The 27,908-nt window shown below is 42.5% G+C and overlaps 1 protein-coding gene across 1 annotated transcript in view; it reads right to left on the bottom strand.

Annotated features, from left to right (window-relative positions):
• Positions 1 to 26,541, bottom strand: part of LOC134341082 (ubiquitin-conjugating enzyme E2 Z-like) — a 127,302-nt gene extending 100,761 nt beyond the window's left edge. The window contains exon 1 of the mRNA XM_063038832.1: positions 26,369 to 26,541. Within this exon, the coding sequence (XP_062894902.1) occupies positions 26,369 to 26,541 (173 nt within the window). The remainder of the gene's footprint in view (positions 1 to 26,368) is intronic.
• Between the last annotated feature and the right edge of the window lie 1,367 nt (positions 26,542 to 27,908).

Below are 27,908 nucleotides of genomic sequence, written 5' to 3'. Positions count from 1 at the left end.
GGAAAAAGATTTTTCTTTTTTTTCACATGTTCATCATTCCTATTCAAGAATTGATTATTTCTTTATTGATTCTCCTCTTATTTCCTCAGTGATTAAATGTGATTATGACTCTATAACCATTTCGGATCATGCTCCACTTAAGCTTTCTATTAAAATTCTGGCCAATATACAAAATAATAGACAATGGCGTTTTAATTCGCTGTTGCTTCAGGACTCAGACTTTGTTAACTTTATGAATGAACAGATTGATCTTTTTTTTACAATTAACTATACAGAGGATATTTCTGTCAACATTCTTTGGGACACTTTTAAAGCTTATATTCGTGGTCAGATTATCTCGTATTCTGCTGCTTTGAGGAAGAAGCTGAAGCAGGAGGAGTTGGTAATTGTGGACAAGATTAAGGAAATTGATAAGAAATATGTTATAGCTCCTTCTGAGGAGTTATATAAACAAAGAACTGAATTTCAAATGGAACACAGTTTATTACTCTCGTCCTCGATTGTAAACCAATTAAAGAAAACAAGAAGTGAATTTTATGTACACAATGACAAAATTTGTGTACATAAAATTGGCTAATCAATTGAAGTCTAATTATGCTAAATCTCAAATTAATCAGATTTATAACCAAAATGATCGACTGATACTTGATCATGTGGGGATTAATCAAACCTTCTGTGATTTTTACTCTTCCTTATATCAATCAGAGTCTCCTCGAGATTCTAAATATATGAATGATTTTTTAGATAATTTAGACTTCCCTCAGATTTCACAGGATATGTCTTCTATGTTAGATACTCCTATTACCATGGATGAGATTAAGAATGTTATTTTCTCTATGAATTTGGGGAAAGCTCCTGGCCCTGATGGGTTTACCGTAGAATTTTATAAATGTTTTGCTCCTTCATTAATCCCTTGGCTCTGTAGGGTTTTTGAGGCTTCATTGAAACTTGGTAAACTTCCTGAATCTTTCAATAGAGCATCAATTTCTCTAATATTAAAGAAGGATAAAGATCCTGCTCAATGTGCATCTTATAGACCAATATCTTTATTAAATGTTGATTCTAAAGTTTTTTCTAAGTTATTAGCAAATAGATTAGAAAAAGTACTTCCTTCTATTATTTCGGAAGACCAAACAGGTTTTATTAAAGGTCGTTACTCTTTTTATAATATTCGCACACTGTTAAATATCGTTTATACTCCATCACAAAATGTTCCTGAGTGTGTTATCTCTTTAGATGCTGAGAAAGCTTTTGATAAGAGTAGAATGGCCTTATTTATTTAAGGTGCTTGAAATGTTTAATTTTAGCTCGAAATTTATATCCTGGATTAAACTGTTATATCATTTTCCTGTGGCCTCAGTCCGTACTAACTCTTAAGTTCACCTTTTTTCCCTCTTTTTCAAGGTACTCGACAAGGTTGTCCTCTTAGTCCCTTATTATTTGATATTGCATTAGAACCTCTTGCAATTGCCATTCGAGAATCTCCAAATATTACTGGGATAACTCGGGGCTTAAAGTCCCATAAATTATCACTCTATGCTGATGATTTACTTTTATATATTTCCAATCCTCAGAAATCCATCCCGGCTGTTTTAGAGCTATTAGCACAATTTGGTCTTTTTTCAGGTTATAAATTAAATCTTAGTAAGAGTGAATTCTTTCCGATTAATAAACAACTTCCCTTATATTATAAATTTCCATTTAAATTGATTAATAATTATTTTTCATATCTTGGGATTCAAATTACTTGTAAATACAAAGATTTATTTAAGACTAACTTTTTACCATTAATAGACCATATTATTCAACTTTCATCTAAATGGTTTCCTTTATATTTAATTTTGATTGGTCGTATTAATGCAGTTAAGATGTCTTTTTTGCCAAAATTTTTATATATATTTCAGGCATTACCAATCTTTGTTCCAAAATCGTTTTTTGACAAAGTTGACTCTAAAATTTCTTCATTTATTTGGCAGAATAAAAACCCCAGACTGGGTAAGATACATTTACAGAAGGCTAAGAGAGATGGAGGCTTAGCATTACCTAACTTTAGATTTTATTATTGGGCAATTAATATTCGACATATGAAATTCTGGTTACTTGACCAAGATACACTATCCATTCCGAAATGGGTAGTATTGGAATTACAATCTGCTCAGAGCTATGCACTTGGCTCTATTTTAGGTTCCTCTCTTCCTTTCGATTTGAAACGCCTTAAACAGGTGTCTAACCCGATAGTTAAATATACCTTACGTATTTGGTTTCAATTTAGAAAATTTTTTGATCTTAATCAATTTGGGTTAGCGATTCCTATTTTAGGTAACATATTTTTTCCTCCCTCTTTTACGGATCGTGCTTTTCAAATTTGGAAGACTAAGGGTATTTCACGGTTTTTGGATTTATTTTTAGATGGTTCCCTTATGTCTTTTGAACAATTATCTAATAAATATAACTTATCAAGAATACATTTTTTTAGATATCTACAAGTTAGAAATTTCCTAAGTACTATACTTTCTTCCTTTCCAATGCTTCCTCCTACATACATTTTAGATACTATAATCAACCTTAATCCATGTCAGAAAGGTGCATCGGCTATGATTTATAATATTATTATGAAACTTAGGAAAGCTCCATTTGATAAGATTAGGGTAGATTGGGAACAGGAATTGGGGTTTACCATTTCTGTGGATGATTGGGGGCAGATTTTACAATTAGTCAATACTTCCTCTATCTGTGCTAAACATTCCCTAATTCAATTTAAAGTTGTTCATAGAGCTCTTATGTCCAAAGATAAGTTAGCGCGCTTTTATTCTCATATTAATCCTTTTTGTGATAGATGTCCAGGGCAGATAGCCTCTTTAACTCATATGTTTTGGTCTTGCCCTACTTTGGAAACATTTTGGAGAGACATTTTTAATATTATCTCCAAGGTATTGAATATAGATATCTCTCCTCACCCTAATTACTGCTATCTTTGGATTACCTAAAATTTCCAGTAATCTTTCTCCTTCAGCCCGTAGAATGATTGCATTTCTTACTTTAATGGCGAAAAGATGTATCTTACAACATTAGAAAGAGCTTAATGCTCCAACCACCTTTTTTTGGTTTTCTCAGACGATATTATGCTTGAATGGAAAAGGCAAGAAGCATCTTCAATCATATTCGATAAAAAGAAGATAAATCGGTAACATTCAGACAGCAGAGGTTGGTTGGATAGATTTAAACAGCGCAGTAACCTCCAAAGCAAATGTGGCTCTGGTGAAGCGGCTAGTGCAGACTTGCAAGGAAGCACAGGATTTTTCTGCAACACTGAAGGCCATATTCATAAAGGATGATTATCCACCCGAGCTTGTCTTCAATGTGGATGAAACAGGCCTATTTTGGGAAAGAATGCCTTTTTGTGCTTTCATCTAGGTTCATGGCTCAAAGGACAGATTGAGGCTACGCCCACACTACGCCAGATAATTTTGAAAATGCCAGTTTCAAGTAAAAACGACAGGCGTCCACACTAAGTGTTTTTCAAAATATCTCTGTCCACACTAGACAGATATTTGGGCGAATCTCCTCCTACTGGGCACACGCAGGACACACAGAAAACAAGTGAAGAGAAAACGATATACTTGGTGTGCGTTTGTCCAGTTATAGAGTAGAAAAACTTAAAAGGAATTGCTCTTGGCTCTCGCGCAGGAGGAAACCAAAAAAAACAAATACTGGATCGTATCGGAGTTCACAGACAGTATGACCCGGCTGACGACGAACATTGAAAAACTGACTAACTCTGTTGCATTAATAAAGCACCTTGTTAAATGTATAAAACATGTCTGCATCAGTGTTATCTTGTATTTCCATACAATGTTACATTAGGCTGTCACACATCTATTGTCAGAGAAGTACTTGCATAATTAGGTAAACCACCTTCTACAAGCAAGGACAGAAAACAGAGCAAAGTGAGTACACTTATTTATTCAGTAAGCTATGGGTCAAAGTATTTGGTGAGTACATTTCTAACTCTTCTGGCTTCAGTCTCGTTGCCATCTTGTTAGGTTATGTCGGGGGGGGTTGCATTCAGGAAAACAATGAAATGCTGCACTGCAGCAATCTGTTCCGGCACATCATGACAGCGTTCTTAAATAGTCAAAAAAGCTCACTTTACAATTTAACTCTCACACCGTTCACACCAACTGTGCGTTATAACAGCCGCACAGCAGTGCATGCGCAGTACCAAGCAGAAGCAGAAAAGCGTTGTTGTTGAGCTATTGTCATGACAGTGTTTTTGAATCTCTCTGTTTACCCTGTACACACTGCAACGGATATTAGGCGTTTTCAGATTTATTCACACTGGAGACCGTTTCTGAAAATCTCCGTTTTTGGGCGATGAAACCGCCGGCTCAGTGTGGACAGGAGGTCAAAACGAAGAGAAAAAGCTTTGTTTTCAAAATTATCCAGCGTAGTGTGGACGTACCCTGACTCGCTTGCTGGGAGGCGATGCTTAAGGTGACTTTAAGTTAAAGCCTATGATTGCTCTAAAACACATAAGCAATGAAAGGCATTTTAAACTCAAGTCTAGCAGTGATTTGGAAATCAAACAAGAAAGCCTGGATGATAATTGATGGTCTGCTTCACATTTTTGTCCAGTAGTGAAGATGTATTGCAAGGGCATGACCTAGAATCTAAAGCAGGGGTAGGCAACCTACAGTCAGCAGGCCCGATCTGGCCCGTGAGCAAATATTGGGGTACTATGCTTATCCGGCCTGCGAGCGATTTTTCCATATTTTGAGTGTTTCATGCAACGACACTGATGGACATGCATGGTGTCTTGTTCACTGGTCCCAGGTTCCATTTTGTTCCAAATCAAACACCGGTCATATACGAATGACGGGAAGGCAGACTACCTTATAAATATGTATTAGATACTCTCCATGCACGCACACGTTTTCAGATGGGATCGTTCAAATTTGTAAACAGAAACAGCGTCACTGTGTCTTAACAAGAAATCCACGCTAAATATCCAGATATTTACATGTGCTACGATACTTGTTGAATAACTCATGTTTCAAAATAAAATCGAAGAGAAAAGTTCCAATGGCAATGAATGCAAAACGCAGGAAGGTAGACACTGAGTGCCGAAATTTCCAAGACACTTGACACTAGATTACTTCTTCATCGAGCAAGCTGGGAAACCAGTTTGTCTCATTTGCCTAGAAAATGTTACTGTGAAGAAGGTGGCAAATATCAAGCCACATTACGAAACCCGCCATAGTGGAAATTTTGACAAGTTTACTGGGCAAGCAAGGAAAGATGAAATTGACTGAATGAGGACTAGTTTCGGAAAACAAACGACATTTTTTGCCAAGAAAAGCAGTGAAAATGAAGGAATTTCCCGTGCCAGTTATAAAGTCTCAAAACGTATTGCAGATAAGATGAAGTCTTTTACAGATGGAGAATTTTCAAAGAATGTTTACTGGCAGTGGTGGATATTGTTTGTCCTGAAAAGAAATCTTTATTTGCATCTATCAGCCTGTCAGCAAGAACAATCACACAGCGAGTTGAAGAAATGTCAGATGTTAAAAATTGTTTAAGGGATGCCCACAACAAATTGCAATTTTTTTCAATTGCAATTATTTTCAAAAATGAAGCACACCAAGATCCATTTGAGAACAAGATTGATGCCCATTTGAATAATGTCTTCCTCTTGGCATCAACAAGTCTAACACCCAATACTGAGAAGCTTCAAGCAACAAACAGCATCAAGTTTCACATTGACTTATTGACTGTTTTCATTAAAATTTTCTTCTTTATTATACTTAATTTACCACCATTCAATGTGTCATGTTCATACATTTTATGTTTAAAGATTTTTTGTGTCCTTTTAATAGATTCAAAAGATGCCTTAATTGAAATTGAAATAAATTGCAACTAAACTGAGTTCTTTGATTACTAATTGGCACCCTTGGCTAAGCACAAATGATTTTCTAGCATGCATTATTCATTAATTTAAGGCAAAGCATAACTAGATGTATTTAAATGTCTAATTTGCATATTTCAAGTTTTTTTGGCATTTATCTGGCCCACCGTCCGCTCATTAATACTCAGTCTGGCCCACAGAGGCAAAAAGATTGTCGACCCCTGATCTAAAGCATTGTTGGTGCATGGTAATGCTCCGGGCCAATCTGAGAGTCCTGACATGCTTCGGACCTGCATTCCTGTAGAAGTGGTTTACCTTCCACCCAACGCTACTCCATTACTCCAACCAATGGTTCAAGGTGAAATATCAAATTTTAAAGCCCACTACCTTCATCGCACATTCAAGCAACTTGTAGGAGAAACAAATGGTCAAGACAAACAATCAATCAGGCTATTTTGGAAAAACTACAGTGTCATGAAAGCTGTAAACAATATCAGAGCAGCCTGGCATGAAATAGTTTCAAACTACATGAACAGAATGTGGAAGAAGCTATTGCCAGAAACATGCAACAGCATCCTAGGATTCCAGGCAGAACAAATCATTCAAAATATTGCTGAATTGGCCAATGAAGTGAAATTGTGTCTTGTGTTTCTAAATGACATTGAAGAGTTACTGCATTCACAAGGTGAGAACCGGAATAAAGACAAGTTTTGAGAAATGGCAGAGCAATGTAAATGGTAAATCTGAGGACATGGACAGAGAAGAGGAAATACCTGCAAGAAACCTCGCCACAAAATTCCTCAGCACTAGCATCATCACAATCTCACAAATCATGGACTAGTTCATCAATAATGACCCTGCCTGGGAGCGAAGCAATAAGGTGTTCTCGGCATGATATCCAGCTACCAATAACTGCTTTGTGAGAGGAAAATTAAAAAAAGGTAGTCAAATCTCGACCCCTACTTGAAGGAGTCAAAATTAGGGAAGGACCCACAGCCTGGTCCCTCCTGTAAGAAGGAACCACCACCTACTTCCCTCCAACACTGCTGCGATGTGTTGATGCCCCACTGGTGTACAGGTTAGACCTATTTGCATGTTTGTTACTCCACAAATCACATAAAATAAAATATATATCTCCGTTTGATATTATTTATCAGGTGTACATGTCCATTTATGTAATCAACATACATCAAAGTTGCTGGTGAACGCAGCAGGCCAAGCAGCATCTATAGGAAGAGGCGCAGTCGACGTTTCAGGCCGAGACCCTTCGTCAGGACTAACTGAAGGAAGAGTGAGTAAGGGATTTGAAAGCTGGAGGGGGAGGGGGAGATGCAAAATGATAGGAGAAGACAGGAGGGGGAGGGATGGAGCCAAGATCTGGACAGGTGATAGGCAGAAGGGGATACGAGAGGATCATGGGACAGGAGGTCCGGGAAGAAAGACGGGGGGGGGTGACCCAGAGGATGGGCAAGAGGTATATTCAGAGGGACAGAGGGAGAAAAAGGAGAGTGAGAGAAAGAATGTGTGCATTAAAAAGAGTAACAGATGGGGTACGAGGGGGAGGTGGGGCCTAGCGGAAGCAGGATCTCCCAGTGGCCACACATTTTAATTCCACATCCCATTCCCATTCTGACATGTCTATCCACGGCCTCCTCTACTGTAAAGATGAAGCCACACTCAGGTTGGAGGAACAACACTTTATATTCCGTCTGGGTAGCCTCCAACCTGATGGCATGAACATCGACTTCTCTAACTTCCGCTAAGGCCCCACCTCCCCCTCGTACCCCATCTGTTACTCATTTTTATGCACACATTCTTTCTCTCACTCTCCTTTTTCTCCCTCTGTCCCTCTGAATATACCTCTTGCCCATCCTCTGGGTCACCCCCCCCCCCGTCTTTCTTCCCGGACCTCCTGTCCCATGATCCTCTCGTATCCCCTTCTGCCTATCACCTGTCCAGCTCTCGGCTCCATCCCTCCCCCTCCTGTCTTCTCCTATCATTTTGCATCTCCCCCTCCCCCTCCAACTTTCAAATCCCTTACTCACTCTTCCTTCAGTTAGTCCTGACGAAGGGTCTCTGCCTGAAACGTCGACTGCACCTCTTACAATAGATGCTGCCTGGCCTGCTGCGTTTACCAGCAGCTTTGATGTGTGTTGTAAAGAAAAACCAGGAGAATTGAGCAGCAGACACTATGGCTTGTTAAAATGATAAAAACCTTAGATATGGACAAGTGGCACATATCAGGTAAAATTTAGAGTTGTTAAGAATTAAAATTGGGTAAACGAACCAGGAAAATTGAACAGTAGTTAACGTGCGCAGGTGTGGTAAAAATTGAACTCCAGTAAAGGAAGTAGGAAAATAGAAGAGTAAACACCGTGCGCAGGTTTCGGGTAAAAATTAAACTCCAGTAAAGTAGAAAAACAGGACACGAGACACCGTGCATGGGTGTAGGGTAAAAATTAAATTCCAATAAAGGAGGAAGGAAAACAGAGCAGTACACCCGGTGCGCAGGGGAAGGGCAAACATTGAACTCCAGTAAAAGATGAAGGAAAACAGGGAAAGAGACACTGTGCGCGGGAGTCAGGTATACATTGACCCCTGGTAAAGGAAGGAGGAATATACAAGAGTACACACCGTGCGCAGTTGTCGGGTAAATATTAAACTCTGCTAAAGGAAGTAGGAAAATAGGAAAGTAGACAGCACACACAGGTGTCAGGTAAAAATTAAACTCCAGTAAAGAAAGTAGGAAACAGGGCAGGAGACGCAGTGCGCAGGTATCGGGTAAACATTGAACTTCGGTGCAGGAAGTAGGAAAATAGAAGCATAGACACCATGCACAGCTGTCAGATAAAAATTAAACTCCGGTAAAGGAAGTAGGGAAAACAGGACAGGAGATATCATGCACATGTGATGGGTAAAAATTAAACTCCAGTAATGGAAGTAGGAAAACAGAAGAGTAGACACCTTGTGCAGGTGTCCGGTAAAAATTAAAATCTGGTGAAGGAAGGAGGAAAATAGCTGATGTCAGGTAAAAATTAAACTCCGGTAAAGGAAATAAGAAAACAGAACAGTAGACAGGGTGTGCACGGGAGTCGGGTAAACACTGAACACTGACAGGGTGAAGAAGTCCCCCCTAATGTTCCCTTTAAACTTTTCCCCCCTCACCCTTAACCCATGTCCTCTGGTTTTTTTCTCCCCTTGCCTCAGTGGAAAAAGCCTGCTTGCTATCTATACCCATCATAATTTTATATACCTCTATCAAATCTCCCCTCATTCTTCTACGCTTCAGGGAATAAAGTCCTAACCTACTCAACCTTTCTCTGTAACTGAGTTTATCAAGTCCCGGCAACAACCTTGTAAACTTTCTCTGCACTCTTTCAACCTTATTTATATCCTTCCTGTAATTTGGTGACCAAAACTGAACACAATACTCCAGATTCGGCCTCACCAATGCCTTATACAACCTCATCATAACATTCCAGCTCTTATACTCAATACTTCGATTAATAAAGGCCAATGTACCAAAAGCTCTCTTTACGACCCTATCTACCTGTGACGCCACTTTTAGGGAATTTTGTATCTGTATTCCCAGATCCCTCTGTTCCACTGTACTCCTCAGTGCCTTACCAGTAACCCTGTATGTTCTACCTTGGTTTGTCCTTCCAACGTGCAATACCTCACACTTGTCTGCATTAAACTCCATCTGCCATTTTTCAGCCCATTTTTCCAGCTGGTCCAAGTCCCTCTGCAGGCTCTGAAAACCTTCCTCACTGTCTACTACACCTCCAATCTTTGTATCATCAGCAAATTCCCTGTCTATCCAAATGCTTGTAGATTCTGTCTCTTAGTACTCCCTCCAATAACTTACCTACTACCGACTTTAAACTTACCGGCCTATAATTTCCCGGATTACTTTTCGATCCTTTTTTAAACAACGGAACAACATGAGCCACTCTCCAATCCTCCGGCATCTCACCTGTAGACAGCGACATTTTAAATATTTCTGCCAGGGCCCCTGCAATTTCAACACCAGTCTCCTTCAAGGTCCGACGGAACACCCTGTCAGGTCCCGGGGATTTATCCACTTTAATTTTCTTCAAGACAGCAAGGACCTCCTCCTTTTCGACCTGTACAGTTTCCATGATCTCACTACTTGTCTCCCCTAATTCCATAGACTTCATGCCAGTTTCCTTAGTAAATACAGACGCAAAAAACCTATTTAAGATCTCCCCATTTCCTTTGGTTCCGCACATAGCCGACCACTCTGATCTTCAAGAGGACCAATTTTATCCCTTACAATCCTTTTGCTCTTAACATACCTGTCAAAGCTCTCTGGATTACCCTTCACTTTGCGGTAAAGGAAGTAAAAAAAAACAGGGCAGGAGACACAGTGCGCAGGAGTCAGGTAAAAAGTACACTCCAGTAAAGGAAGTAGGAAAACAGAACAGGGTGCGCAGGTGTCGGGCAAACATTGAACTCTGGTGAAGGAAGTAGAAAAACGGAAGAGGTGACACCCTGCACAAGAAAGGGGTAAACACTAAACTCCGGTAAAAGAAATAGGAAAAGACAACGGTAGACACTGTGTCCAGGGGTTAGGTTAACTTTGAACTGCGGTAAAGGAATTAGGAAATAGGAAGAGTAGACACCATGCACAGGTGTCGGGAAAACACTGAACTCCGGTAAAAGGAAATAGGGAAAGAGAACGGTAGACACCGTGCACAGGGGTAGGTTAACTTTGAACTCTGGTAAACAAAGTAGGAAAACAGAATAGTAGACACAGAGCGCAGGAGTCGGGTAAAAATTAAACTCCGGTAACGGAAGTAGGAAAACAGAAGAGTAGACATGTGCATGGGAGTGGGGAAAACATTGAACTCCGGAAAAGGAAGTAGGAAAACAGAAGAATAGACACCGTACGCAGGTGTTGGGACAACATTGAACTCCAGTAGAGGAAGAAGGAAAACAGAACAGTAGACACTGTGCACAGGTGTCGGGAAAACACTAAACTCTGGTAAAGGAAATAAGAAAACAGAATGGTAGGCACCATGCGCAGGGGTCGGGTTAAATTTGAACTCCGGTAAAGGAAGTAGGAAAATGGTAGAGTTTGTGTAATACCTTTCCAAATAAAAAACAACATTTTAAAAAAAGGCTCCAGGGAAGGAGGTAGTAAATCAGAAGAGTAGAGACTGCACGCAGGTGTAGGGTAGGAACCAAAACTCTGGTGAAGAAGGTAGGAAAGCAGAAGAGTAGAGAACGCATGTGGGTGTGGGTTAGAAATGAAGGCTCCGGTGAAGAAGTTAGGAAATCAGAAGAGTAGAGTCCGTGCGCAGGTGTGGGGTAGAAACCAAAGCTCCGGTGAAGGAGGTAGGAAAGCAGAAGAGTAGAGAATGCGCGCAAGTGTGTGGGGTAGAAATGAAAGCTCCAGTGAAGAAAGTAGGATGGCAGAAGAGTAGAATCTCAATGTTTACTGACCTCCAACACAACATCACAAATTTCAAACAGATGCTTTTTCCAAACTTATCAAGCTTTTCAAAACAAAACAATATTGTAGGTGGGGATATTAATCGTCTCATGGAGCCATTGATGGACAGAGTGTCTAGTGGTCCCCCATTGCCCTCCTCACAGTCCAAACAAATCATGGGCTTATGTGGAGAACTTAGGACATGTGGATGTCTGGAGGTTGTTACATCCCTCAGACAAAGTCTTCACTTTTTTTTATAAACCACACAAGTGTTACATCAGAATAGACTTTTTTTTAAACCCCCAAAACTCTCCTAAATTTAGCTGTATCCTGCACAATTGGAAATATCGCTATTTCTAACCATGCAGCAGTATATTTAAATATTAAACCCAAAGATAATGCAGCACGATCTAGACATTGGAGGCTGAACCCTTTTATTCTAAAAGATAATAGATTTACAGATTACTTTACTTCCGAATTCAAGACATTTGCTAAACAACGACTGTTTGAACATGGTGAGAAACCAGGTAGGTATTTGGCTTATTTAGCTAGAAAGAAAAATGCGTCTCAGACTATTGCTTCAATTAGAGATGGGACAGGAGCCCTCACTAGTAATTCTAAAATGATTAGTATTGTGTTTAAGAATTTTTATTCTAAATTGTATCAATCTGAGAAATGTAATGATGGATAATCTAGGACAGAGTTCTTCTTCAGGAATTTAGATCTCCTAGGCATTTCTTCTGAACAAGAGTCCCTCCTCTATGTTCCATTATCTATACATTAGATACAGGAAGCTGTGAGACAGCTCCAAAGTGGGAAGGCTCCTGGTCCTAACGGACTCAGTAGTGAATTCTATAAAGAGTTCACAGGGTTAGTATCAGAGCCTATGCTAAACATGCTCAATCATGCATTTCATTATGGTCTCCTCTCACCATCATTGAGAGAAGTTAGTATCTCCCTAATTCTTAAAAAAGGAAAAAGCCCTGAAGATTGTGCCTCCTACAGGCCTATTCTATTGTTAAATGTTGACTTTAAAATCTTACCTAAAACCTCAGCGTTGCAATTAGAAACTGTGTTACCTTTTATCATAAAAGAGGATCAAATGGGTTTTGCAAAAAGCCTTGGATCATCTAACAATGTCAAAGATTACTTAATATTATTCGGGCATGTCAGCAACAGACAGTGGATGGCTTGATGGTTTCTTTAGATGCAGAAAAGGCCTTTGATCATGTCAAATGGCCGTATCTTTTTTTCACTTTAGAAAGATTTGGTTTGGGCAATAATTTTATTAGGTGGGTGGAGATTCTCACTAATGGTATTAGGTTGGATAATTTTAGTATTCTGAGGGACAGCCAGCAGGGCTGCCCTTTATCACCACTACTTTTCACAGTAGTGATCAATCCATTGGCTGAGGCTATTCAGCGAAACCCCGAAATATCTGCTACAGACATAGGACTAAAGTCACAAAAAATTACATTGTATGCGGATAATGTTCTAATTTTCTTATCAAACTCCGCTATATCAGTACACCACCTTATACAATGCATCAATTCATTTAGCGCCTTTTCAGGTTATAAAATCAACTTTACTAAATCAGAGGCTATGCCTCTGGGGAATCTACAGCAGGTATCTGACACTCAGGGTGTTTTCCCCTTTAAATGGTTGCAGACAGGTTTTGTTTACTTAGGCATATTTATCAAACCTACGTTTGATCAATTGTTCAAAGCTAACTTTACACAGTTATTTGACAAGATCAAACAGGATGGAGCACTCTTCCCATTTCTTGGCTTGGCCGAGTATCCTTGCTCAAAATGAACATTCTTCCTCGTCTGCTCTACCCAATACGAATGATTCCAGTCATTTTTACCCAACAAATACTGTAAAAAATTAAATGGCTGGTTTGTTTCTTTCAACTGGAACAAAAAAAGACCCTGTATTAAAATGTAAGTAACATCTTCACAGTAGTCTAGGGGTCTGGATTTTCCAGACAGCAAAAAGATATCAATTAAGTTCCCTTTCATCTTATGTGGTTGACTGGGTTGGCAGGGACCCCTCCTCAATTTGGCTGGACATTGAAACTTGACAAGCAAAATGCCCTCTTATTAATTTGCTTTTCCTCAATAAGGTGAAACTAGTTAAGGAGTATTGTCGCAATCCAATAACCATTAATACAGTCAGGGCTTGGAGGGCAGTGCGACAAATTGAGGGCAGCACAGCGAAAATAACCACCCTTCACTCCAACAACCTGCAGTCCAGATTTTCAGCCTGGCATAATGGATTCTGGATTTAAACTTTCGACTTCTAAGGGTATTTTCCATCTAGGAGATTCGTTTGATGAAGGAACTTTGATGTCTTTTAGTCAAATCATACAGAAATTTAACAGGCTGCATCTCTAGGAAGAGGTACAGTCAACGTTTCAGGCCGAGACTCTTCTCTTTTGTTTCTTTCAGATATGAGATTATATACAGAAAAAAACATCATTGTTAACTGATTTCTATAGTTCTGACATGGAAAAGCAGGTGTTTTGTTCTAAGGGTGAAGTCTGTACTACAGGGGTCCCCAACCTTTTTTGCATCGCGGACCGGTTTATAATTGACAATATTTTTGCGGACTGGCCGACCCGGGCGGGTGGGGGGGGGTGCAGGGGTAGGGCTGCCAACGGACAGGAATAGCAATCAAATATGTTGTGTTTATCCCGAGATAGACTACTATGACCATGAAGCCTTGCGCGGGCACCAGTGCGCACGGGTTTTACAAATCGTTTTTGAATTCTGGTTCGGGGGTGGGTGTTAATCACGACTGGAATATAGGTGATAAGTCAACTATGTCACTTATAAGTGGCTAATACACTCAATTTCATTTCTAAAAGGGATTATCTAACCAATTTAATATTAAATTCTGACGAAGTCCTGACGTAGGGTCTCGGCCCAAAACGTCGACTGTACCTCTTCCAATAGATGCTGCCTGGCCTGCTGCATTCACCAGTAAATTTTATGTGCGTTGCTTGAAATTCCAGCATATGCAGATTTCCTCGTATTTGCGTTAATATTAAACACACATCACATATTTTCCTCCCATGAATATAGTGATTAAGTCAATTATAAATCACTTATAAGTCAATAGCATCATAACATATTAAGTAACGTTTGGATATTAAACACACAGCGCATATTTTCCTCGTATGAACATATAAAATCATTGCAACACACCAATATCGCTGAATCAGTGGGAGCCCTAGGCTTGTTTCCCTGCAACAAGACTATCCTATCGAGGGGTGATGGGAGACAGTGATACTCAAAGGGGGTTCCTTATGTCCAGTCTATTCCGCAGTATAGTTTTCATTGCATTCATTGCAGAAAACTCCGCTTCGCAGCGATATGATGTTGGAAATGGACGCAACGTTTTCATTGCTTTCGTGGCTATCTCAGGATATTTGACTTTGATCCAGAATGCCGGCTGAAATGTTATGTCAAACAGACTGTTCAGCCCGCCGTCATTTGCAAGCTCAAGGAGTTGATCTCCTTCCCGCTCTGACATGGGTGACGCATGGGTAATGACCTCGCGTGCGTTCAAGCTCAACAGTGGGCGTGACAGGGAATGAGGAAAGGTGCAGCTGACTCATATCGTCAAATCATATTGTTTCCTTGCAGCCTGGTGCACATGCTTTGCAGCCCAGGCGGTCAGGAACCGCTGCTCTATTAGTACTTTTTACAGCATCCTGAGGGAGTGTTCTTGTGGAGAGGTTGAGCAGCTGGGAAGGGTCTGGGAGGAAGAGCTGGGAGTAGAAATTACAGCCGAAAGATGGGAAGACATCTGTGATAATGCAAAGCAAATTTCAGTTTGTAATAGAATTAAAGCACTGCAACTCAAAATTCTGCATACAGCCCATCTGACTCCAGATCGTCTCTCAAAATTTAAGACGGGGGTTTCTCCAATGTATTTTAAATATAAAGTAAATACTGGAATTTTCACCCACTGTTTTTGGACTTGTCCCAAATTTCAGGCATACTGTAGTGATATTTTGGGTGAAATGGAAAAAATTCTGAAGATGGAGCTTGAACTAGACCCAGTGTCTTTACTCTTAGGCTTACCCAGCAGTTGTTTTATTAATGCACATCAGAAAAAACTTTTCAACATCCTGACTTTTTGTGCAAGGAAGAATATTTTACTTTGTTGGATATCCCGTAAGGCCCCTGGACTTTTTGGTTGGTGTAAATTAATACATTCCTTTGGACTTTTTGACATGTATGATACACTCTAAATCAAATAGTTTTCATAAAACATGGCAACCTTTTCTGCAGTATGTAGATGTAAACCTGTCTGCTATACTAATAAGGGCTTTCGTATAGAATGTTGTGGAGATGTCTATATTTTGATGGAAGTGTTCTGATACCTGATATCTGTGAGGGGAGGCAAGGTACATGTAAGTGTATCTGGAAATTGAAAGTTTTGTTATGCTGAGCAAAAAAAATTTTTTAAATGATTAAAAACTCTGGTAAAGGAAGTAGGAAATGAGAACAGTAGACTCCGTGCGCAGGTGTCGGGAAAAAACTAAAACTCCGGTAAAGGAAGTAGGAAATCAGAACAGTAGACACCGTGCACAGGTGTGGGGTAAAAATTAAAGCTGGGTAAGAACCAAGGTCTGGTAAAGAAACCAGGAGAATTGAGCAGTAGACACCATGCCCGGTAAAAAGACAAAAACATGGGACAAGACCTATTGCGTCATAAAAAAAAGTACAGAACTCTACTAGGCAAAAAGTATGAGATTTACGTGTTTTAAGTGGTATTTTACATAAGAAACTGGGGGATGAAGTATGGCCAAGGGGAGGAATTTGGGATGTGACAAGCTGTGAACAAGCTGTAAAACCTGTCCAGAAACAGATCAGTCGTAATACAGTCTGCCCTCTTTATCGGCGAGAGACTGGTTCCAGAATCCCTTGTGGATACCAAAAAACGCAGATGCTCAAGTCCCTTGTTCAACCTGTCTCAATTCGGTGGATCTTAGGACCCAGCGGAACCCCGGACCTTATTTAACCTGTCTCAGTGCGGCATTAGGACCCGGCGGCGGAGCTCTGAATCCACAGTGTTTCTGTTCACAAAAATAATCACGATGACAATTGAAAATAAAGTGGAACTAAAGAAGTGATCGGAAAGAGGTGAAACGTCATCGGTTATTGGAAAAGCATTAGGCTACAGTCGGTCAACGATCGGAACAATTTTAAAGGATAAAGTGAGAAAGGCCCTGCCCCGATGAAAGCAACGCAGTAGTTTAATTATTGGGTTTTGGGGTTTTGGGTTTTTGATCCTTCACATCAACCTGGCAGGGATGGAGAGCGCGTTTGGGAGCAGTCTGTCACTGGATCAAACTTGGAAACTTCAGTTCCCAAGCCTGGCGCTGAAACATACATTTCTTAAGTGTTTTATATGCATAGAAAGGTAAAATATATACTATATACTAAGACAAACGTTTGACTAACTGATGCTAAATAATACCAGATGTACCTGTTCAGATTTACTTAGTAAGAGAACTTCCAGCTTTTTTTCAATCCCGATCAAGGATAACCTATGCATATCCTCCCGTATACTTTAAATCATCTCTAGATTACTTATAATACCTAATACAATGTAAATGCTATGTAAAATAGTTGTTATACTGCATTGTTTAGGGAATAATGACAAGGAAAAAAGTCTGTACATGCTCGAACAACAAGTGCTGGAGGAGCACTTCCGGGTTTTCTCGGTTTGCGGTTGGTTGAATCCGTGCATGCAGAACTGGCGGATAAAGAGGGCCGACTGTAAATGCAAAACCTTAATCAAGGAATAAAACCCAGGGGACAAATAGGGAAGTAAATACGGGATCCCGGGAGCATGTCTGGCTTACCGACCCTGTTTAATGAGAGTGATCGCGATGAGGACTGGCTCGTGACAAGACTCCCACCACTACAACGGGAGCTGCTACTAGCCATGGGACCCGAAAATTCTCCAGGGTTCTCCAACACCGTGGGAGGAAGGGTGAAACAAAGGCGGGGGGGGAGGACAGACCTCCAATATCCAACCATCCCAGGGGGTGATACTGAAGAATGGATAAGCTCAGTCCCTGTCCCGAATCTCAGAAATGGTTACCTATCTGACTGATGCCAAATTCCAGGACGGGGGAGCAAGACCAGCCGGTGGTTATCCCGGTCTATGTTCCATGGAAACCACAAGAGACGATCATTATAAAGAATCAGGCCCCTGACAGAAAGGAGAAACCGGTGCTTTTCGCACAGTATGTGTGGAGCACAATTCAGATGTATAATGCTACCCCCCAGGATCTTTTCAGACTTTATTGCATGATATTATCTGTGGATGAGCGATAGAAATGGAAGGTACAACTAGGATACCAGACTTGCCAAGAACTGAGGGGTGGGGTTGCCAAACAATGAGGATCAGACCAATCAGATAATCCAGGGCTTGGAAAAAGCACTCCAACAGCCTATTAACATCCCCAAGGTATTAGAATATAAACCGAAACCTGGGGAATAATCAGGGTCGGATTACTGGGAGCACTTCGTGTCATGCTACAGGACTTATGCAGGGGACCAGATCCTCAATAATGGGAATACTTCCCCTCAATTTAATGCACTGCTGTTCCAATGTCTCCCTTTTAAATTAGCCATGATGATTAAGACCACTGGCCAGATAATGATCGTAATCAGATGTGACGGGTTGTAGTTTACTACTGGGATCCCAGCGCAGAGTCCAGAACTGTCTCAAAGGGAGTTGTAATTAAGCATGAATTTGTCCAACGGGGTGAGGGACACCGATGGGGGTCAGATAATTGCCGGCATCGTAAACATACTCCGGAACCGGCAAACCAGGATTGGGAGCAATTCCCTGATTGGCCCTACCCACCTATGATGGTCCACATGCCCCAGGACTTGTCCAGCTGATGGCAATAAGGGGACGACCCCAACGATCTTTTCCCTGAGTGAAGAAATGGGCCACCCCAGCGATTCGTTTGACGAAGATGCTCAACAAAATTATAGGCGAGATTAAAGGAGCAAAGATTTTACGAAATGGATCGCTATGAGGGAGAGAAATGGGGCGAGTAAGGGAAATAACTCAGCTTTTTGTGCTGTCTCTTTTCTCTCTGCTCCACTTTGATCCCGGCCACTTTCCTAACATCGCCATCCCAGGTTACAACAATTCTGAACGAATGTGTGCTGCGAAATCAGCTCCTCACTACAGCCCGTGAGGACCTCACAGACTAACCCCTACAGGACCCCAACGTAATCTTCTGTAGCCCCGCCGGCCAGCCTCAGGGTTGCTCAGCTCGCTGTCGTCTAGGGAAACAGCCCTCGGCTCCGGCAAATTGGGTAATTAGTTTGTGTGGATGCTGTGTGATGTACCCCACCCCGCCCAAATAACAGACAATACACCAGATACGATTAAATGATTTACAGTTTATAGATATTACTGGAACTAGATAATTAATAGAGAATAAAATATAAAAGGAAAATAAAAGGCGCCACACTTATCAAAGTTCAATCTCTCCGTGCACAAACAGCTGGAGCTCAGGACCCTTCTTCTTCACCCTGCGACCCCTCGGACCACCTCGAGTGGCCGCCTGGGACCAGCAACGGTGGTCGACCAGACACTCTCCATGAGTCCGTCTCCTCTCCTCTCCTCGCTCAGGGTCCGACCCTGTTAGCGGACTAGCAGCACCTGGTCCACCCTCTGTCTCTCTCTCCCACCTTCTGCCTCCAAAACCCCGCACATACCAATCTTCCAGATACACTAAAAACATAACAACTATCCCAATTGGTTCGTAACATCTTCTTATCATTGCCTAACACAAAACAAGCTGCTAGCGCAAAACTTTCTCAGCGTTAGTCAAAACAAAGAAGCATTCTCAAGTAAAACATAACAAAGAAGCCATTTTAATCAGCCTACGCAGTAACATAAAGACGAAACCCCCTTACACTTGTATGTCGATGGTAGGTCCTTCATGGGCCCTCAAGGCCAGAGATGTTCCAGCTATGCTGTGGTCACAGATGACATGGTGCTCGAGCAGGCAGCCTTTCAACCAGCTGTGACAGCACAAAAAGCTGAGTTATTTGCCCTCACTCATGCCTGCATCCTCACCACCAACAAACATGCAAACACCTACACTGATGCTCGATACGCCTTCGGGGTAGCTCATGACTACGGAATGCTTTGGGAATGCCGGGGTTTCCTCACCTCCTCAGGACATCCTATTAGCAATGCTACGTTTGTACAGGCTCTGCTCACTGCCTTGCAGCTTCCAAAAACATTGGCCATTATCAAATGCTCCGCTCATGTCCACCAGACTGATAAAACCTCCACCAGTAACGCCATGGCTGATGAGACTGACAAAGCCACAGCCCAGAGACTCGAAATTATAGTCCCACCGGGGCCCCACCAAAACCCCCTGCGCCTCTCAGACAGCACGGGTATGCCAGACATGCAAGTCATACGTAGGTTTCAGGGGACGCCCCTGAGGAGGAACACAGACTGTGGTCACAGATGGGCTGTAAGGAGGGTCCTGTGACGGGCCTCTGGTTCACCCCTGCAGGACAGGTCTGCATCCCTACCCAATCTCTACCAATCCTCCTTGATTATACTTATACTTGTGCTCACCTCGGAAATGAGGGAGGGGTAAACAGTTTGCTGCAAACATAGTGGCTTCGGAAATTGCAGCAAGTGGCAGCAAAGAGGACAAAAGCATGTTTAATATGCTGTAAGAACGACGTGGGAAAGGGGACACCCTGTGTGTTGGGCATCACTCTCCTACCTGGAGGCCCCTTTTCATGTTTACAGATTGATTTTATTGAACTACCTAGAGTACAAATATTGCTTAGTCATCATAGATGTGTTTAGTAGATGGATCGAGACAGTACCTACCACAAATAACACAGCCCAGACAGCAGCTAAAATTCTGTTGTGAGAAGTCATCCCCTGGTATGAGCTACCAGAAATGTTGAGTTCGGATAACGGTCCCCACTTTGTAGCAAACTTATATGAGAAAATCTGTAATGCCTTACCCATCAAACAACAATCCCATCGCTCTCACCATCCCCAGGCTGCAGGTATAGTGGAAAGGGCAGATGGTATGTTAAAAACTAAATTGGCAAAACCTACGGAGGAAATGGGGCTTAAATGGTTAAAGGTATTGCTCTGAGCATTATTCAATTTGAGGGCCACTGCCCCGAGGGAAAAAAACAGGATTGTCACCAGCTGAAATAACCTTTGGAAAGCTCCCAAGGACTCCATAGTGTTCCACACAACCTCTCACTCCTGATACAAATAGGCTACCTGCAAAAATGGACGTGCACACATTGGGGGAGGAAATGGGGAAGTACCTTGGTTAACTAACCTCTGAGCCTTACATTTACAGGTGCGTCAGGCATACAAGGATGAAGACGACACGACAAGAGAAGGCGACTACCCCAACATTGAACCTGAGGCCTACATACTAACTAGAAAAACAGAGGAAGGGACCATTCCAAGTACTGCTCACCACACCCATAGCAGTCAAGCTGGAAGGACAACCACGGTGGACACATTCTACTGACTATAAAAATTTACGGAATAAGGAGTCTGTTACAGACTTCACCATGTACTGGGCCGTTGTCTTCTGCCTTCTATTTGTGGGCTTCCAGTCAACTACAGTCATACATAAGGGCGGGAGCAATGTACCGAAGATGGGACAGCTCCCCACAGGTTAGAACCATCTTTTCCCCAAGGCCCACACAGGGAGTAGTTCCCCAAGTGCTGTGGCCAAAACATCCCCTACTGTCTGATTTTGCCCAGAATACTTTCCTGTCCCTTTGCCACAACTATGCCCAACACCAAGAAGCAGGGGAATATCGGATATATGTGCAAGTACCCCCACATGGAAAGACTATGGTACAGTTGTCAGTGATCCCCCTCAATTCCAGTGAGGATCTCTCTGCTTGGGGATTCTCTAATAACACCCGGGGTAGTGAAGTCCAGAATTACAAGAGGACCCTGAGCGATCGTAAACGTCAGTGTTTTGAAGGGTGGTATCTCAGGTCCCTGTGAATATGTCCTCCTCTCCTGAAGCCTCTTGGCAACACCTACGTGTGCCCCGTGCCCGGGTGGCAAATACAACTTGTTACTGTAATAACCAGGGGAAACTCTTCCTGGCGAACAGGACTTACAGCATCTATAATTATAATGTTAATGGTGGGCTTTTTCCTGGGTCCTTTGAATAGCCCCTATTGGGTTTGTGGGGATAAAGCCTACTTGTGGCTACCCGGGGAAGTGACCAACAGGTGGGACCTGCAGCCACCCCAGAAGAAATGGAGCAGGTGCTGTTTTCTAGTTTACCTAGTCCCCAACCTAAGGGTAGTGCCCAAGCTGTGGGATCACCCCCACTGGCAGAGGCAGAAACAGGGAATCACAGAGTCGGAGAGGTTCTGGATGATTGCCTTCCTATCCTATGGCACGGCTAGGAACTCCCGAGAAATCATTAAGTTGGCAGCTGCCCTGGAGGAATTGTCAAATTAAACTGCCAGCGCTCTGGTAGACACCCAGACTCAGGTGGCTGAGACCATAAGACCATAAGACAAAGGAGAAGAAGTCGGCCATTCGGCCCATCGAGTCTGCTCTGCCATTTTATCATGAGCTGATCCATTCTCCCATTTAGACCTACTCCCCCGCCTTCTCACCATAACCTTTGAAGCCCTGGCTACTCAGATACCTATCAATCTCTGCCTTAAATACACCCAATGACTTGGCCTCCACTGCCGCCCGTGACAACAAATTCCATAGATACACCACCCTCTGACTAAAAAAATTTCTTCACATTTCTGTTCTGAATGGGCGCCCTTCAATTCTTAAGTCATGCCCTCTCGTACTAGACTCCCCCATCATGGGAAACAACTTTGCACATCCACTCTGTCCATGCCTTTCAACATTCGAAATGTTTCTATGAGGTCTCCCCTTATTCTTCTAAACTCCAAGGAATACAGTCCAAGAGCAGACAAACGTTCCTCATATGTTAACCCTCTCATTCCCGGAATCATTCTAGTGAATCCTCTCTGTACCCTCTCCAACGTCAGCACATCCTTTCTTAAGTAAGGAGACCAAAACTGCCCACAGTACTCCAAGTGAGGTCTCACCAGCGCCTTATAGAGCCTCAACATCACACTCCTGCTCCTATACTCTATTCCTCTAGAAATGAATGCCAACATTGCATTCGCCTTCTTCACTACTGACTCAACATGGAGGTTAACCTTAAGGGTATCCTGTACGAGGACTCCCAAGTCCCACTGCATCTCAGAACTTTGAATTCTCTCCCCATTTAAATAATAGTCTGCCCGTTCATTTGTCAAAGCTGAGATGACCAAGGAAATGTTAGCCATCCGACAAACAGTCCTACAGAATCGTATGGCTTTATATTTTATCCTAGCTGAGAAAGGGGGAACCTGTACTATCACTGGTACAGAATGCCGCACCTATATCCCTGATGAGTCTATTAACATTACATCCCTCTCCCAGCACATTGCCAAGTAGATTGACAGCATCAAGAGAGTAGGGCAGAGTTTACACGGGTTCACCGAAAGGTCATTTGAAGGCCTGTTCGATAATATGTGGAGCATGATATTGCATTACGGCCTAATAGCTGTACTTACCATTGTTATAATTACTGTTGTACACTGTTTTTACCCACTGATAACTCAAATGCTGTACTTGGTGACTTTCTCAGTAAAATATTATTGCTTTGTTGATCATGTAATGATCAAAAGGAGGGAATGATAAAGTATGTAAAAGGGTTAACACTTCATTAAACAATAGCAGCCTGTTTTTCTGGAACAAAAAGCTGATGATCAACAGATTTAAAAAATGGATAAAATTGGATAGGTGGCAAGAGTCGGGTAAAATTTGAAGTCATCTAAGAATTAAAGTTGGGTAAACAAATCAGAAGAATTGAACAGTAGATACTGTTCACAGGTATTAGGTAAAAATTAAAGTCAGGTAAGAATTAACAGAAGAATTGAGCAGCTGACACCATGCCTGGTAAAAAGACAAAAACGCGGGACAAGATCTGTTGTGTAATTAAAAAGGTACAGGAACTTCACCTGGCAAAAAGTATGAGTTATTTCATGTTAAAGAGAGAGATTTATGTGTTTTAAGTGGTAGTTTATGTAAGAGCAGATTATTGACTACAGGAGAAAGCAGGTCCATGGATCATTTTTCATTAGTGGCTCATTGGTAGACAGGATCTGCAAATTTAAATTATTCGAAATTATCATTTAAGAGAACCTGGCTCCAACATTATGAGGAAAGCATGCCAGTGCCTCTATTCTCCTGGAAGTTTCGCAGACTATATATATATATCATTTAAAACAGAGATAATCTTCTATAGATAAGCAGTGGAGAGTTTATTGGCTGGTGTGTCAAAGCCTGATATGGGATCACCAAGGGTCTTGAACAGAAAATCCTATAAAAAGCATATAGTCCAGTCCATATTGGATTAAGCCCTCTGCACCACTGAACACATCTACACAGAGTACTGTCATAGGAAAACTGTATCCATCATCAAGGACACCCACCACCCAAATCATACTCTCTTCTTGCTTCTGTTTAAGGAAAGAGATACAGGAGCCTATGATAAATTATGTAAAAAGGTTAACACTTCGTTAAACAATAGCAGCCTGTTTTTCTGAAAGGAACTGCTGATAATCAAGAAATGTGCTAATTTTGTTATTCAATGCTGAGCAATATTTCTCTTCTGAAGGTAGCTAGCTAGGGTTTCAGGATGCTTATCTCCTTATGCACTCATGCGTAGAAATAGGACAGCTCCAGCCTGTTCAGTGTATGTTCTGTCCATTATACCTATTCTGTAATTTGTCTCTGAGTACTGTCAAACAACAGATAAGTCTGACTCCAGCTTGGTATGTGTGGGAGGGTATCTGTTCTGTAAGGGTAACTACGAGTTAGTTGGTTGATCAGGCAGGAACAGTCACAGACAGACCGTTCCTTTTTGAGGGACTAACTGAGTAATTTCCGAGTGCTTTGCATAAAGAGTTTGTACTTATACGGTCTCTGAGTGACTTCATCCAAATTTGACTTCTACACAAACACACACACACACACACACACACACACACACACACACACACGCATACACACACACACACACACACACACACACACACACACACACACTATACTTTATTGTCGCCATACAATTGATACTAGAACGTACAATCATCACAGCGATATTTGATTCTGCGCTTTCCGCTCCCTGGATTACAAATATTAAATATTAAAAATAGTAAAAATTAGTAAATATTAAAAAATTAAATTATAAATCATAAATAGAAAATAGAAAAATGGAAAGTAAGGTAGTGCAAAAAAACCAAGAGGCAGGGTATGGCCCAGATCCGTGTCAGGATCTGTTCAGCAGTCTTATCACAGTTGGAAAGAAGCTGTTCCCAAATCTGGCTGTACAAGTCTTCAAGCTCCTGAGCCTTCTCCCGGAGGGAAGAGGGACAAAAAGTGTGTTGGCTGGGTGGGTCGCGTCCTTGATTATCCTGGCAGCACTGCTCCCACAGCATGTGGTGTAAAGTGAGTCCAAGGATGGAAAATTGTTTTGTGTGATGTGCTGCACCGTGTTCACGATCTTCTGCAGCTTCTTCTGGTCTTGGACAGGACAACTTCCATACCAGGTTGTGATGCACCCTAGAAGAATGCTTTCTACGGTGCATTTATAAAAATTAGTGAGGGCTTTAGGGGACAGGCCAAATTTCTTTAGTTTTCTCAGGAAGTAAAGGCGTTGGTGGGCCTTCTTGGCAGTGAACTCTGCTTGGTTGGACCAAGTCAGGTCATGTGTGATATTGACCCCGAGGAACTTAAAGCTTTTGACCTGTTCCACTTGCGCACCACCAATGTAAATTGGGTCGTGCGGTCCGCTACTCCTTCTGAAGTCAACAACTAATTCCTTCATCTTGCTGACGTTGAGGGATAAGTTATTGTCTCCGCACCATGCCACTAGGTACTTAATTTCCTCTCTGTACTCAAACTCATCATTACCCGAGATACAGCCTACAACTGCTGTGTCATCAGTAAACTTATATATTGAGTTTAATGGAAACTTGGCTACACAATCATGGGTGTACAGTGAGTACAGCAGGGGGCTGAGTACACAGCCTTGTGGGGCACCGGTGCTCAGAGTGATTGAAGAGGAGAGCTTGTCCCCTATTTTTACAGCCTGGGTCCTGTCTGTGAAGAAGTTGAAGATCCAGCTGCAGATCTGAGTGCTAAGGCCCAGGTTCCAGAGCTTAGGAATCAGTTTATTTGGAATGATGGTATTAAAGGCAGGGCTGTAGTCAATGAAAAGGAGCCTTACATATGCTTCTTTATTCTCCAGGTGTTCTAAGGAGGAATGTAGGGCCAGAGAGATGGCATCTGCCGTTGACCTGTTGTTCCGGTAGGCGAACTGCAAAGCGTCAAGGTTGACCGGTAGGCTGTGGTTGATGTGTGCCAAAACCAATCTCTCAAAGCACTTCATAGCAATTGATGTCAGAGCCACAGGTCAATAGTCATTCAGGCATGCCACCTTGCTCTTCTTCGGCACCGGGATTATCGTTGCCTTCTTAAAACACGAGGGGATCTTAGACTGAAACAAGGAGCAGTTGAAAAGCAAACACTCCAGCTAGCTCGCTTGCACAGGCCCGGAGAACCTGTCCTGGGACGCTATCTGGCCCCGTCGCCTTCCTTGGATTTATCTTCAGGAAGGCCCTTCTAACGTCCTCCTCGGTGACGATGAATCTCGATGCCACCAAATCGGGTTCACACACACACACACAACCACAGATCCTAATCACGCAACTCTCTTCACCTCCCCTTCCTTCCTCCTCTCTTAATCACGCAACTCTCCTTCCTTCCCTCCCTTGCCTATCCTATATTCCTCGTACCTCTGCCCAGTCCTGGACACCTCAGCCCACTCTCCCCTCCCGGGGCTAACCAACCTTTTAATCCGGAGCAAGCAAGGCTGAGAGGGCTTCTCGTTGTCCCAGTCGGCGCTGAGGGTCGGGTCCCAGGAGGTGGCCTGCAGCTGACTGAGGAGGCCCGTTGCTACCGAGCCGGTGCTGCCTGGTAACAGCATCGGGCTCACGCTCTCCTCAACCGGAGCTTCCGCCATGTTCAACTCGCTCGGCTCGCACGACGCAGGCGCAGTCAACCAGCCCCGCCGCTGGTCCCATCGGGCACAGCCGCCTGCCTCCTACACCGCCACTTGTTGTCCACTCCTAGATCTGCATACACACTTTGAGCCCGTTCCTGAGCCTGTTCCTAACCCCGCCTCGTGTTGTCCTCTCTCGCTTGCTCGCGTCCACTGATTTGTTGGACCAGCTGCGGGTTGACGCTATCCCTTGGCATTCCGCACTCTGTGAGGCTGTGAACGCCCGGCATTTGGTGTGAGGTAGTGCCGACCTTTAACAGACTGTTGAACAAAGCACGAGTCATCAACTGGTGGGTTAATACCCCTATGGAGTCAGGGTGAGAGCGCTTGGGAGCAGTCCCACCACGCCGACCAGCATGTCCATCCAAACTTTCTGATGGAATATAATAATAAATAAAAACAATAAATATACATGAGATAGCTTGTATAATATGTTGAGAAATTCTGTACATACTGCAATCCCAGAGCAACACACAAAAAAATCCTAGAAGAACTCTGCGGGTCGGGCAACATCTGTGGAAATGAACTCCATGTTTTGGGCCGAAATCCTTAATCTGGACTGAGAAGAAAGGTGAAAGATGTCACAGAAAAAAACGTCCATGTGTGTTGGGGGGGGGGGTAGGGGAGGGTGCGAGGATAGTTAGAAGGCAATAACTGAAACCAGGTGGTTAGGAAAGCTTAAGGGCTAGAGAGGAAGGAATCTGAAGGGAGAGCAGAGGGGATCATAAGAGAAAGGGAAAGAGTGGGGAACCCACCAGGAGATAATAGGCAGCTAAGAAGAGGTTAGAGGCCAAGAGGACAATAGAAGAAGAGGGGAGGTAAAAAGGAAGAAAAATTTTACAAAAGAGAGAAATCCTGGTTGGAGGCTACCCAGATATAATTTTAGGTGTTGCTCTACCACCATAAGGATAGCTTCATCATGGCACAGGGGGAGGCCATGAACTGACATATTTGGATGGCAATGGGAAATGGAATTAAAATGTTTGGCCACCAGGACATTCTGCATTTGATGGATGATGGTCCTCAGCAAAGGTCCCCCTACCTATGTTGGGTTTCACCACGTAAGGGATGCTATAGATGAGCCCAACAGATGCACAATAAATACAAAGATTTATGTATGTACAATCAAGTGATGCCAAGCCGTACCAGAGGAGTCAGACCAGTAATGCTCCCAGATCTCGATTTTGCAGATGACATGGTCCTGCTCTCTGACCAGATGGAGGAAGCACAGCAGCTACTGACAAAAGTGGAAATTAAGTGCAATAAAGTCGCACTACACCGAAACACTAAAAAGACAGAGTACATGGTGTTTAACTGCGACAAAGGTA

The sequence above is a fragment of the Mobula hypostoma genome, chromosome Y (assembly GCF_963921235.1).
Source record: "Mobula hypostoma chromosome Y, sMobHyp1.1, whole genome shotgun sequence".
In the NCBI taxonomy this organism is placed as follows: Eukaryota; Metazoa; Chordata; class Chondrichthyes; order Myliobatiformes; family Myliobatidae; genus Mobula; species Mobula hypostoma.
Note: the sequence above shows the minus strand (reverse complement) of the source record. Positions and strands in the feature narration are given on the sequence as shown.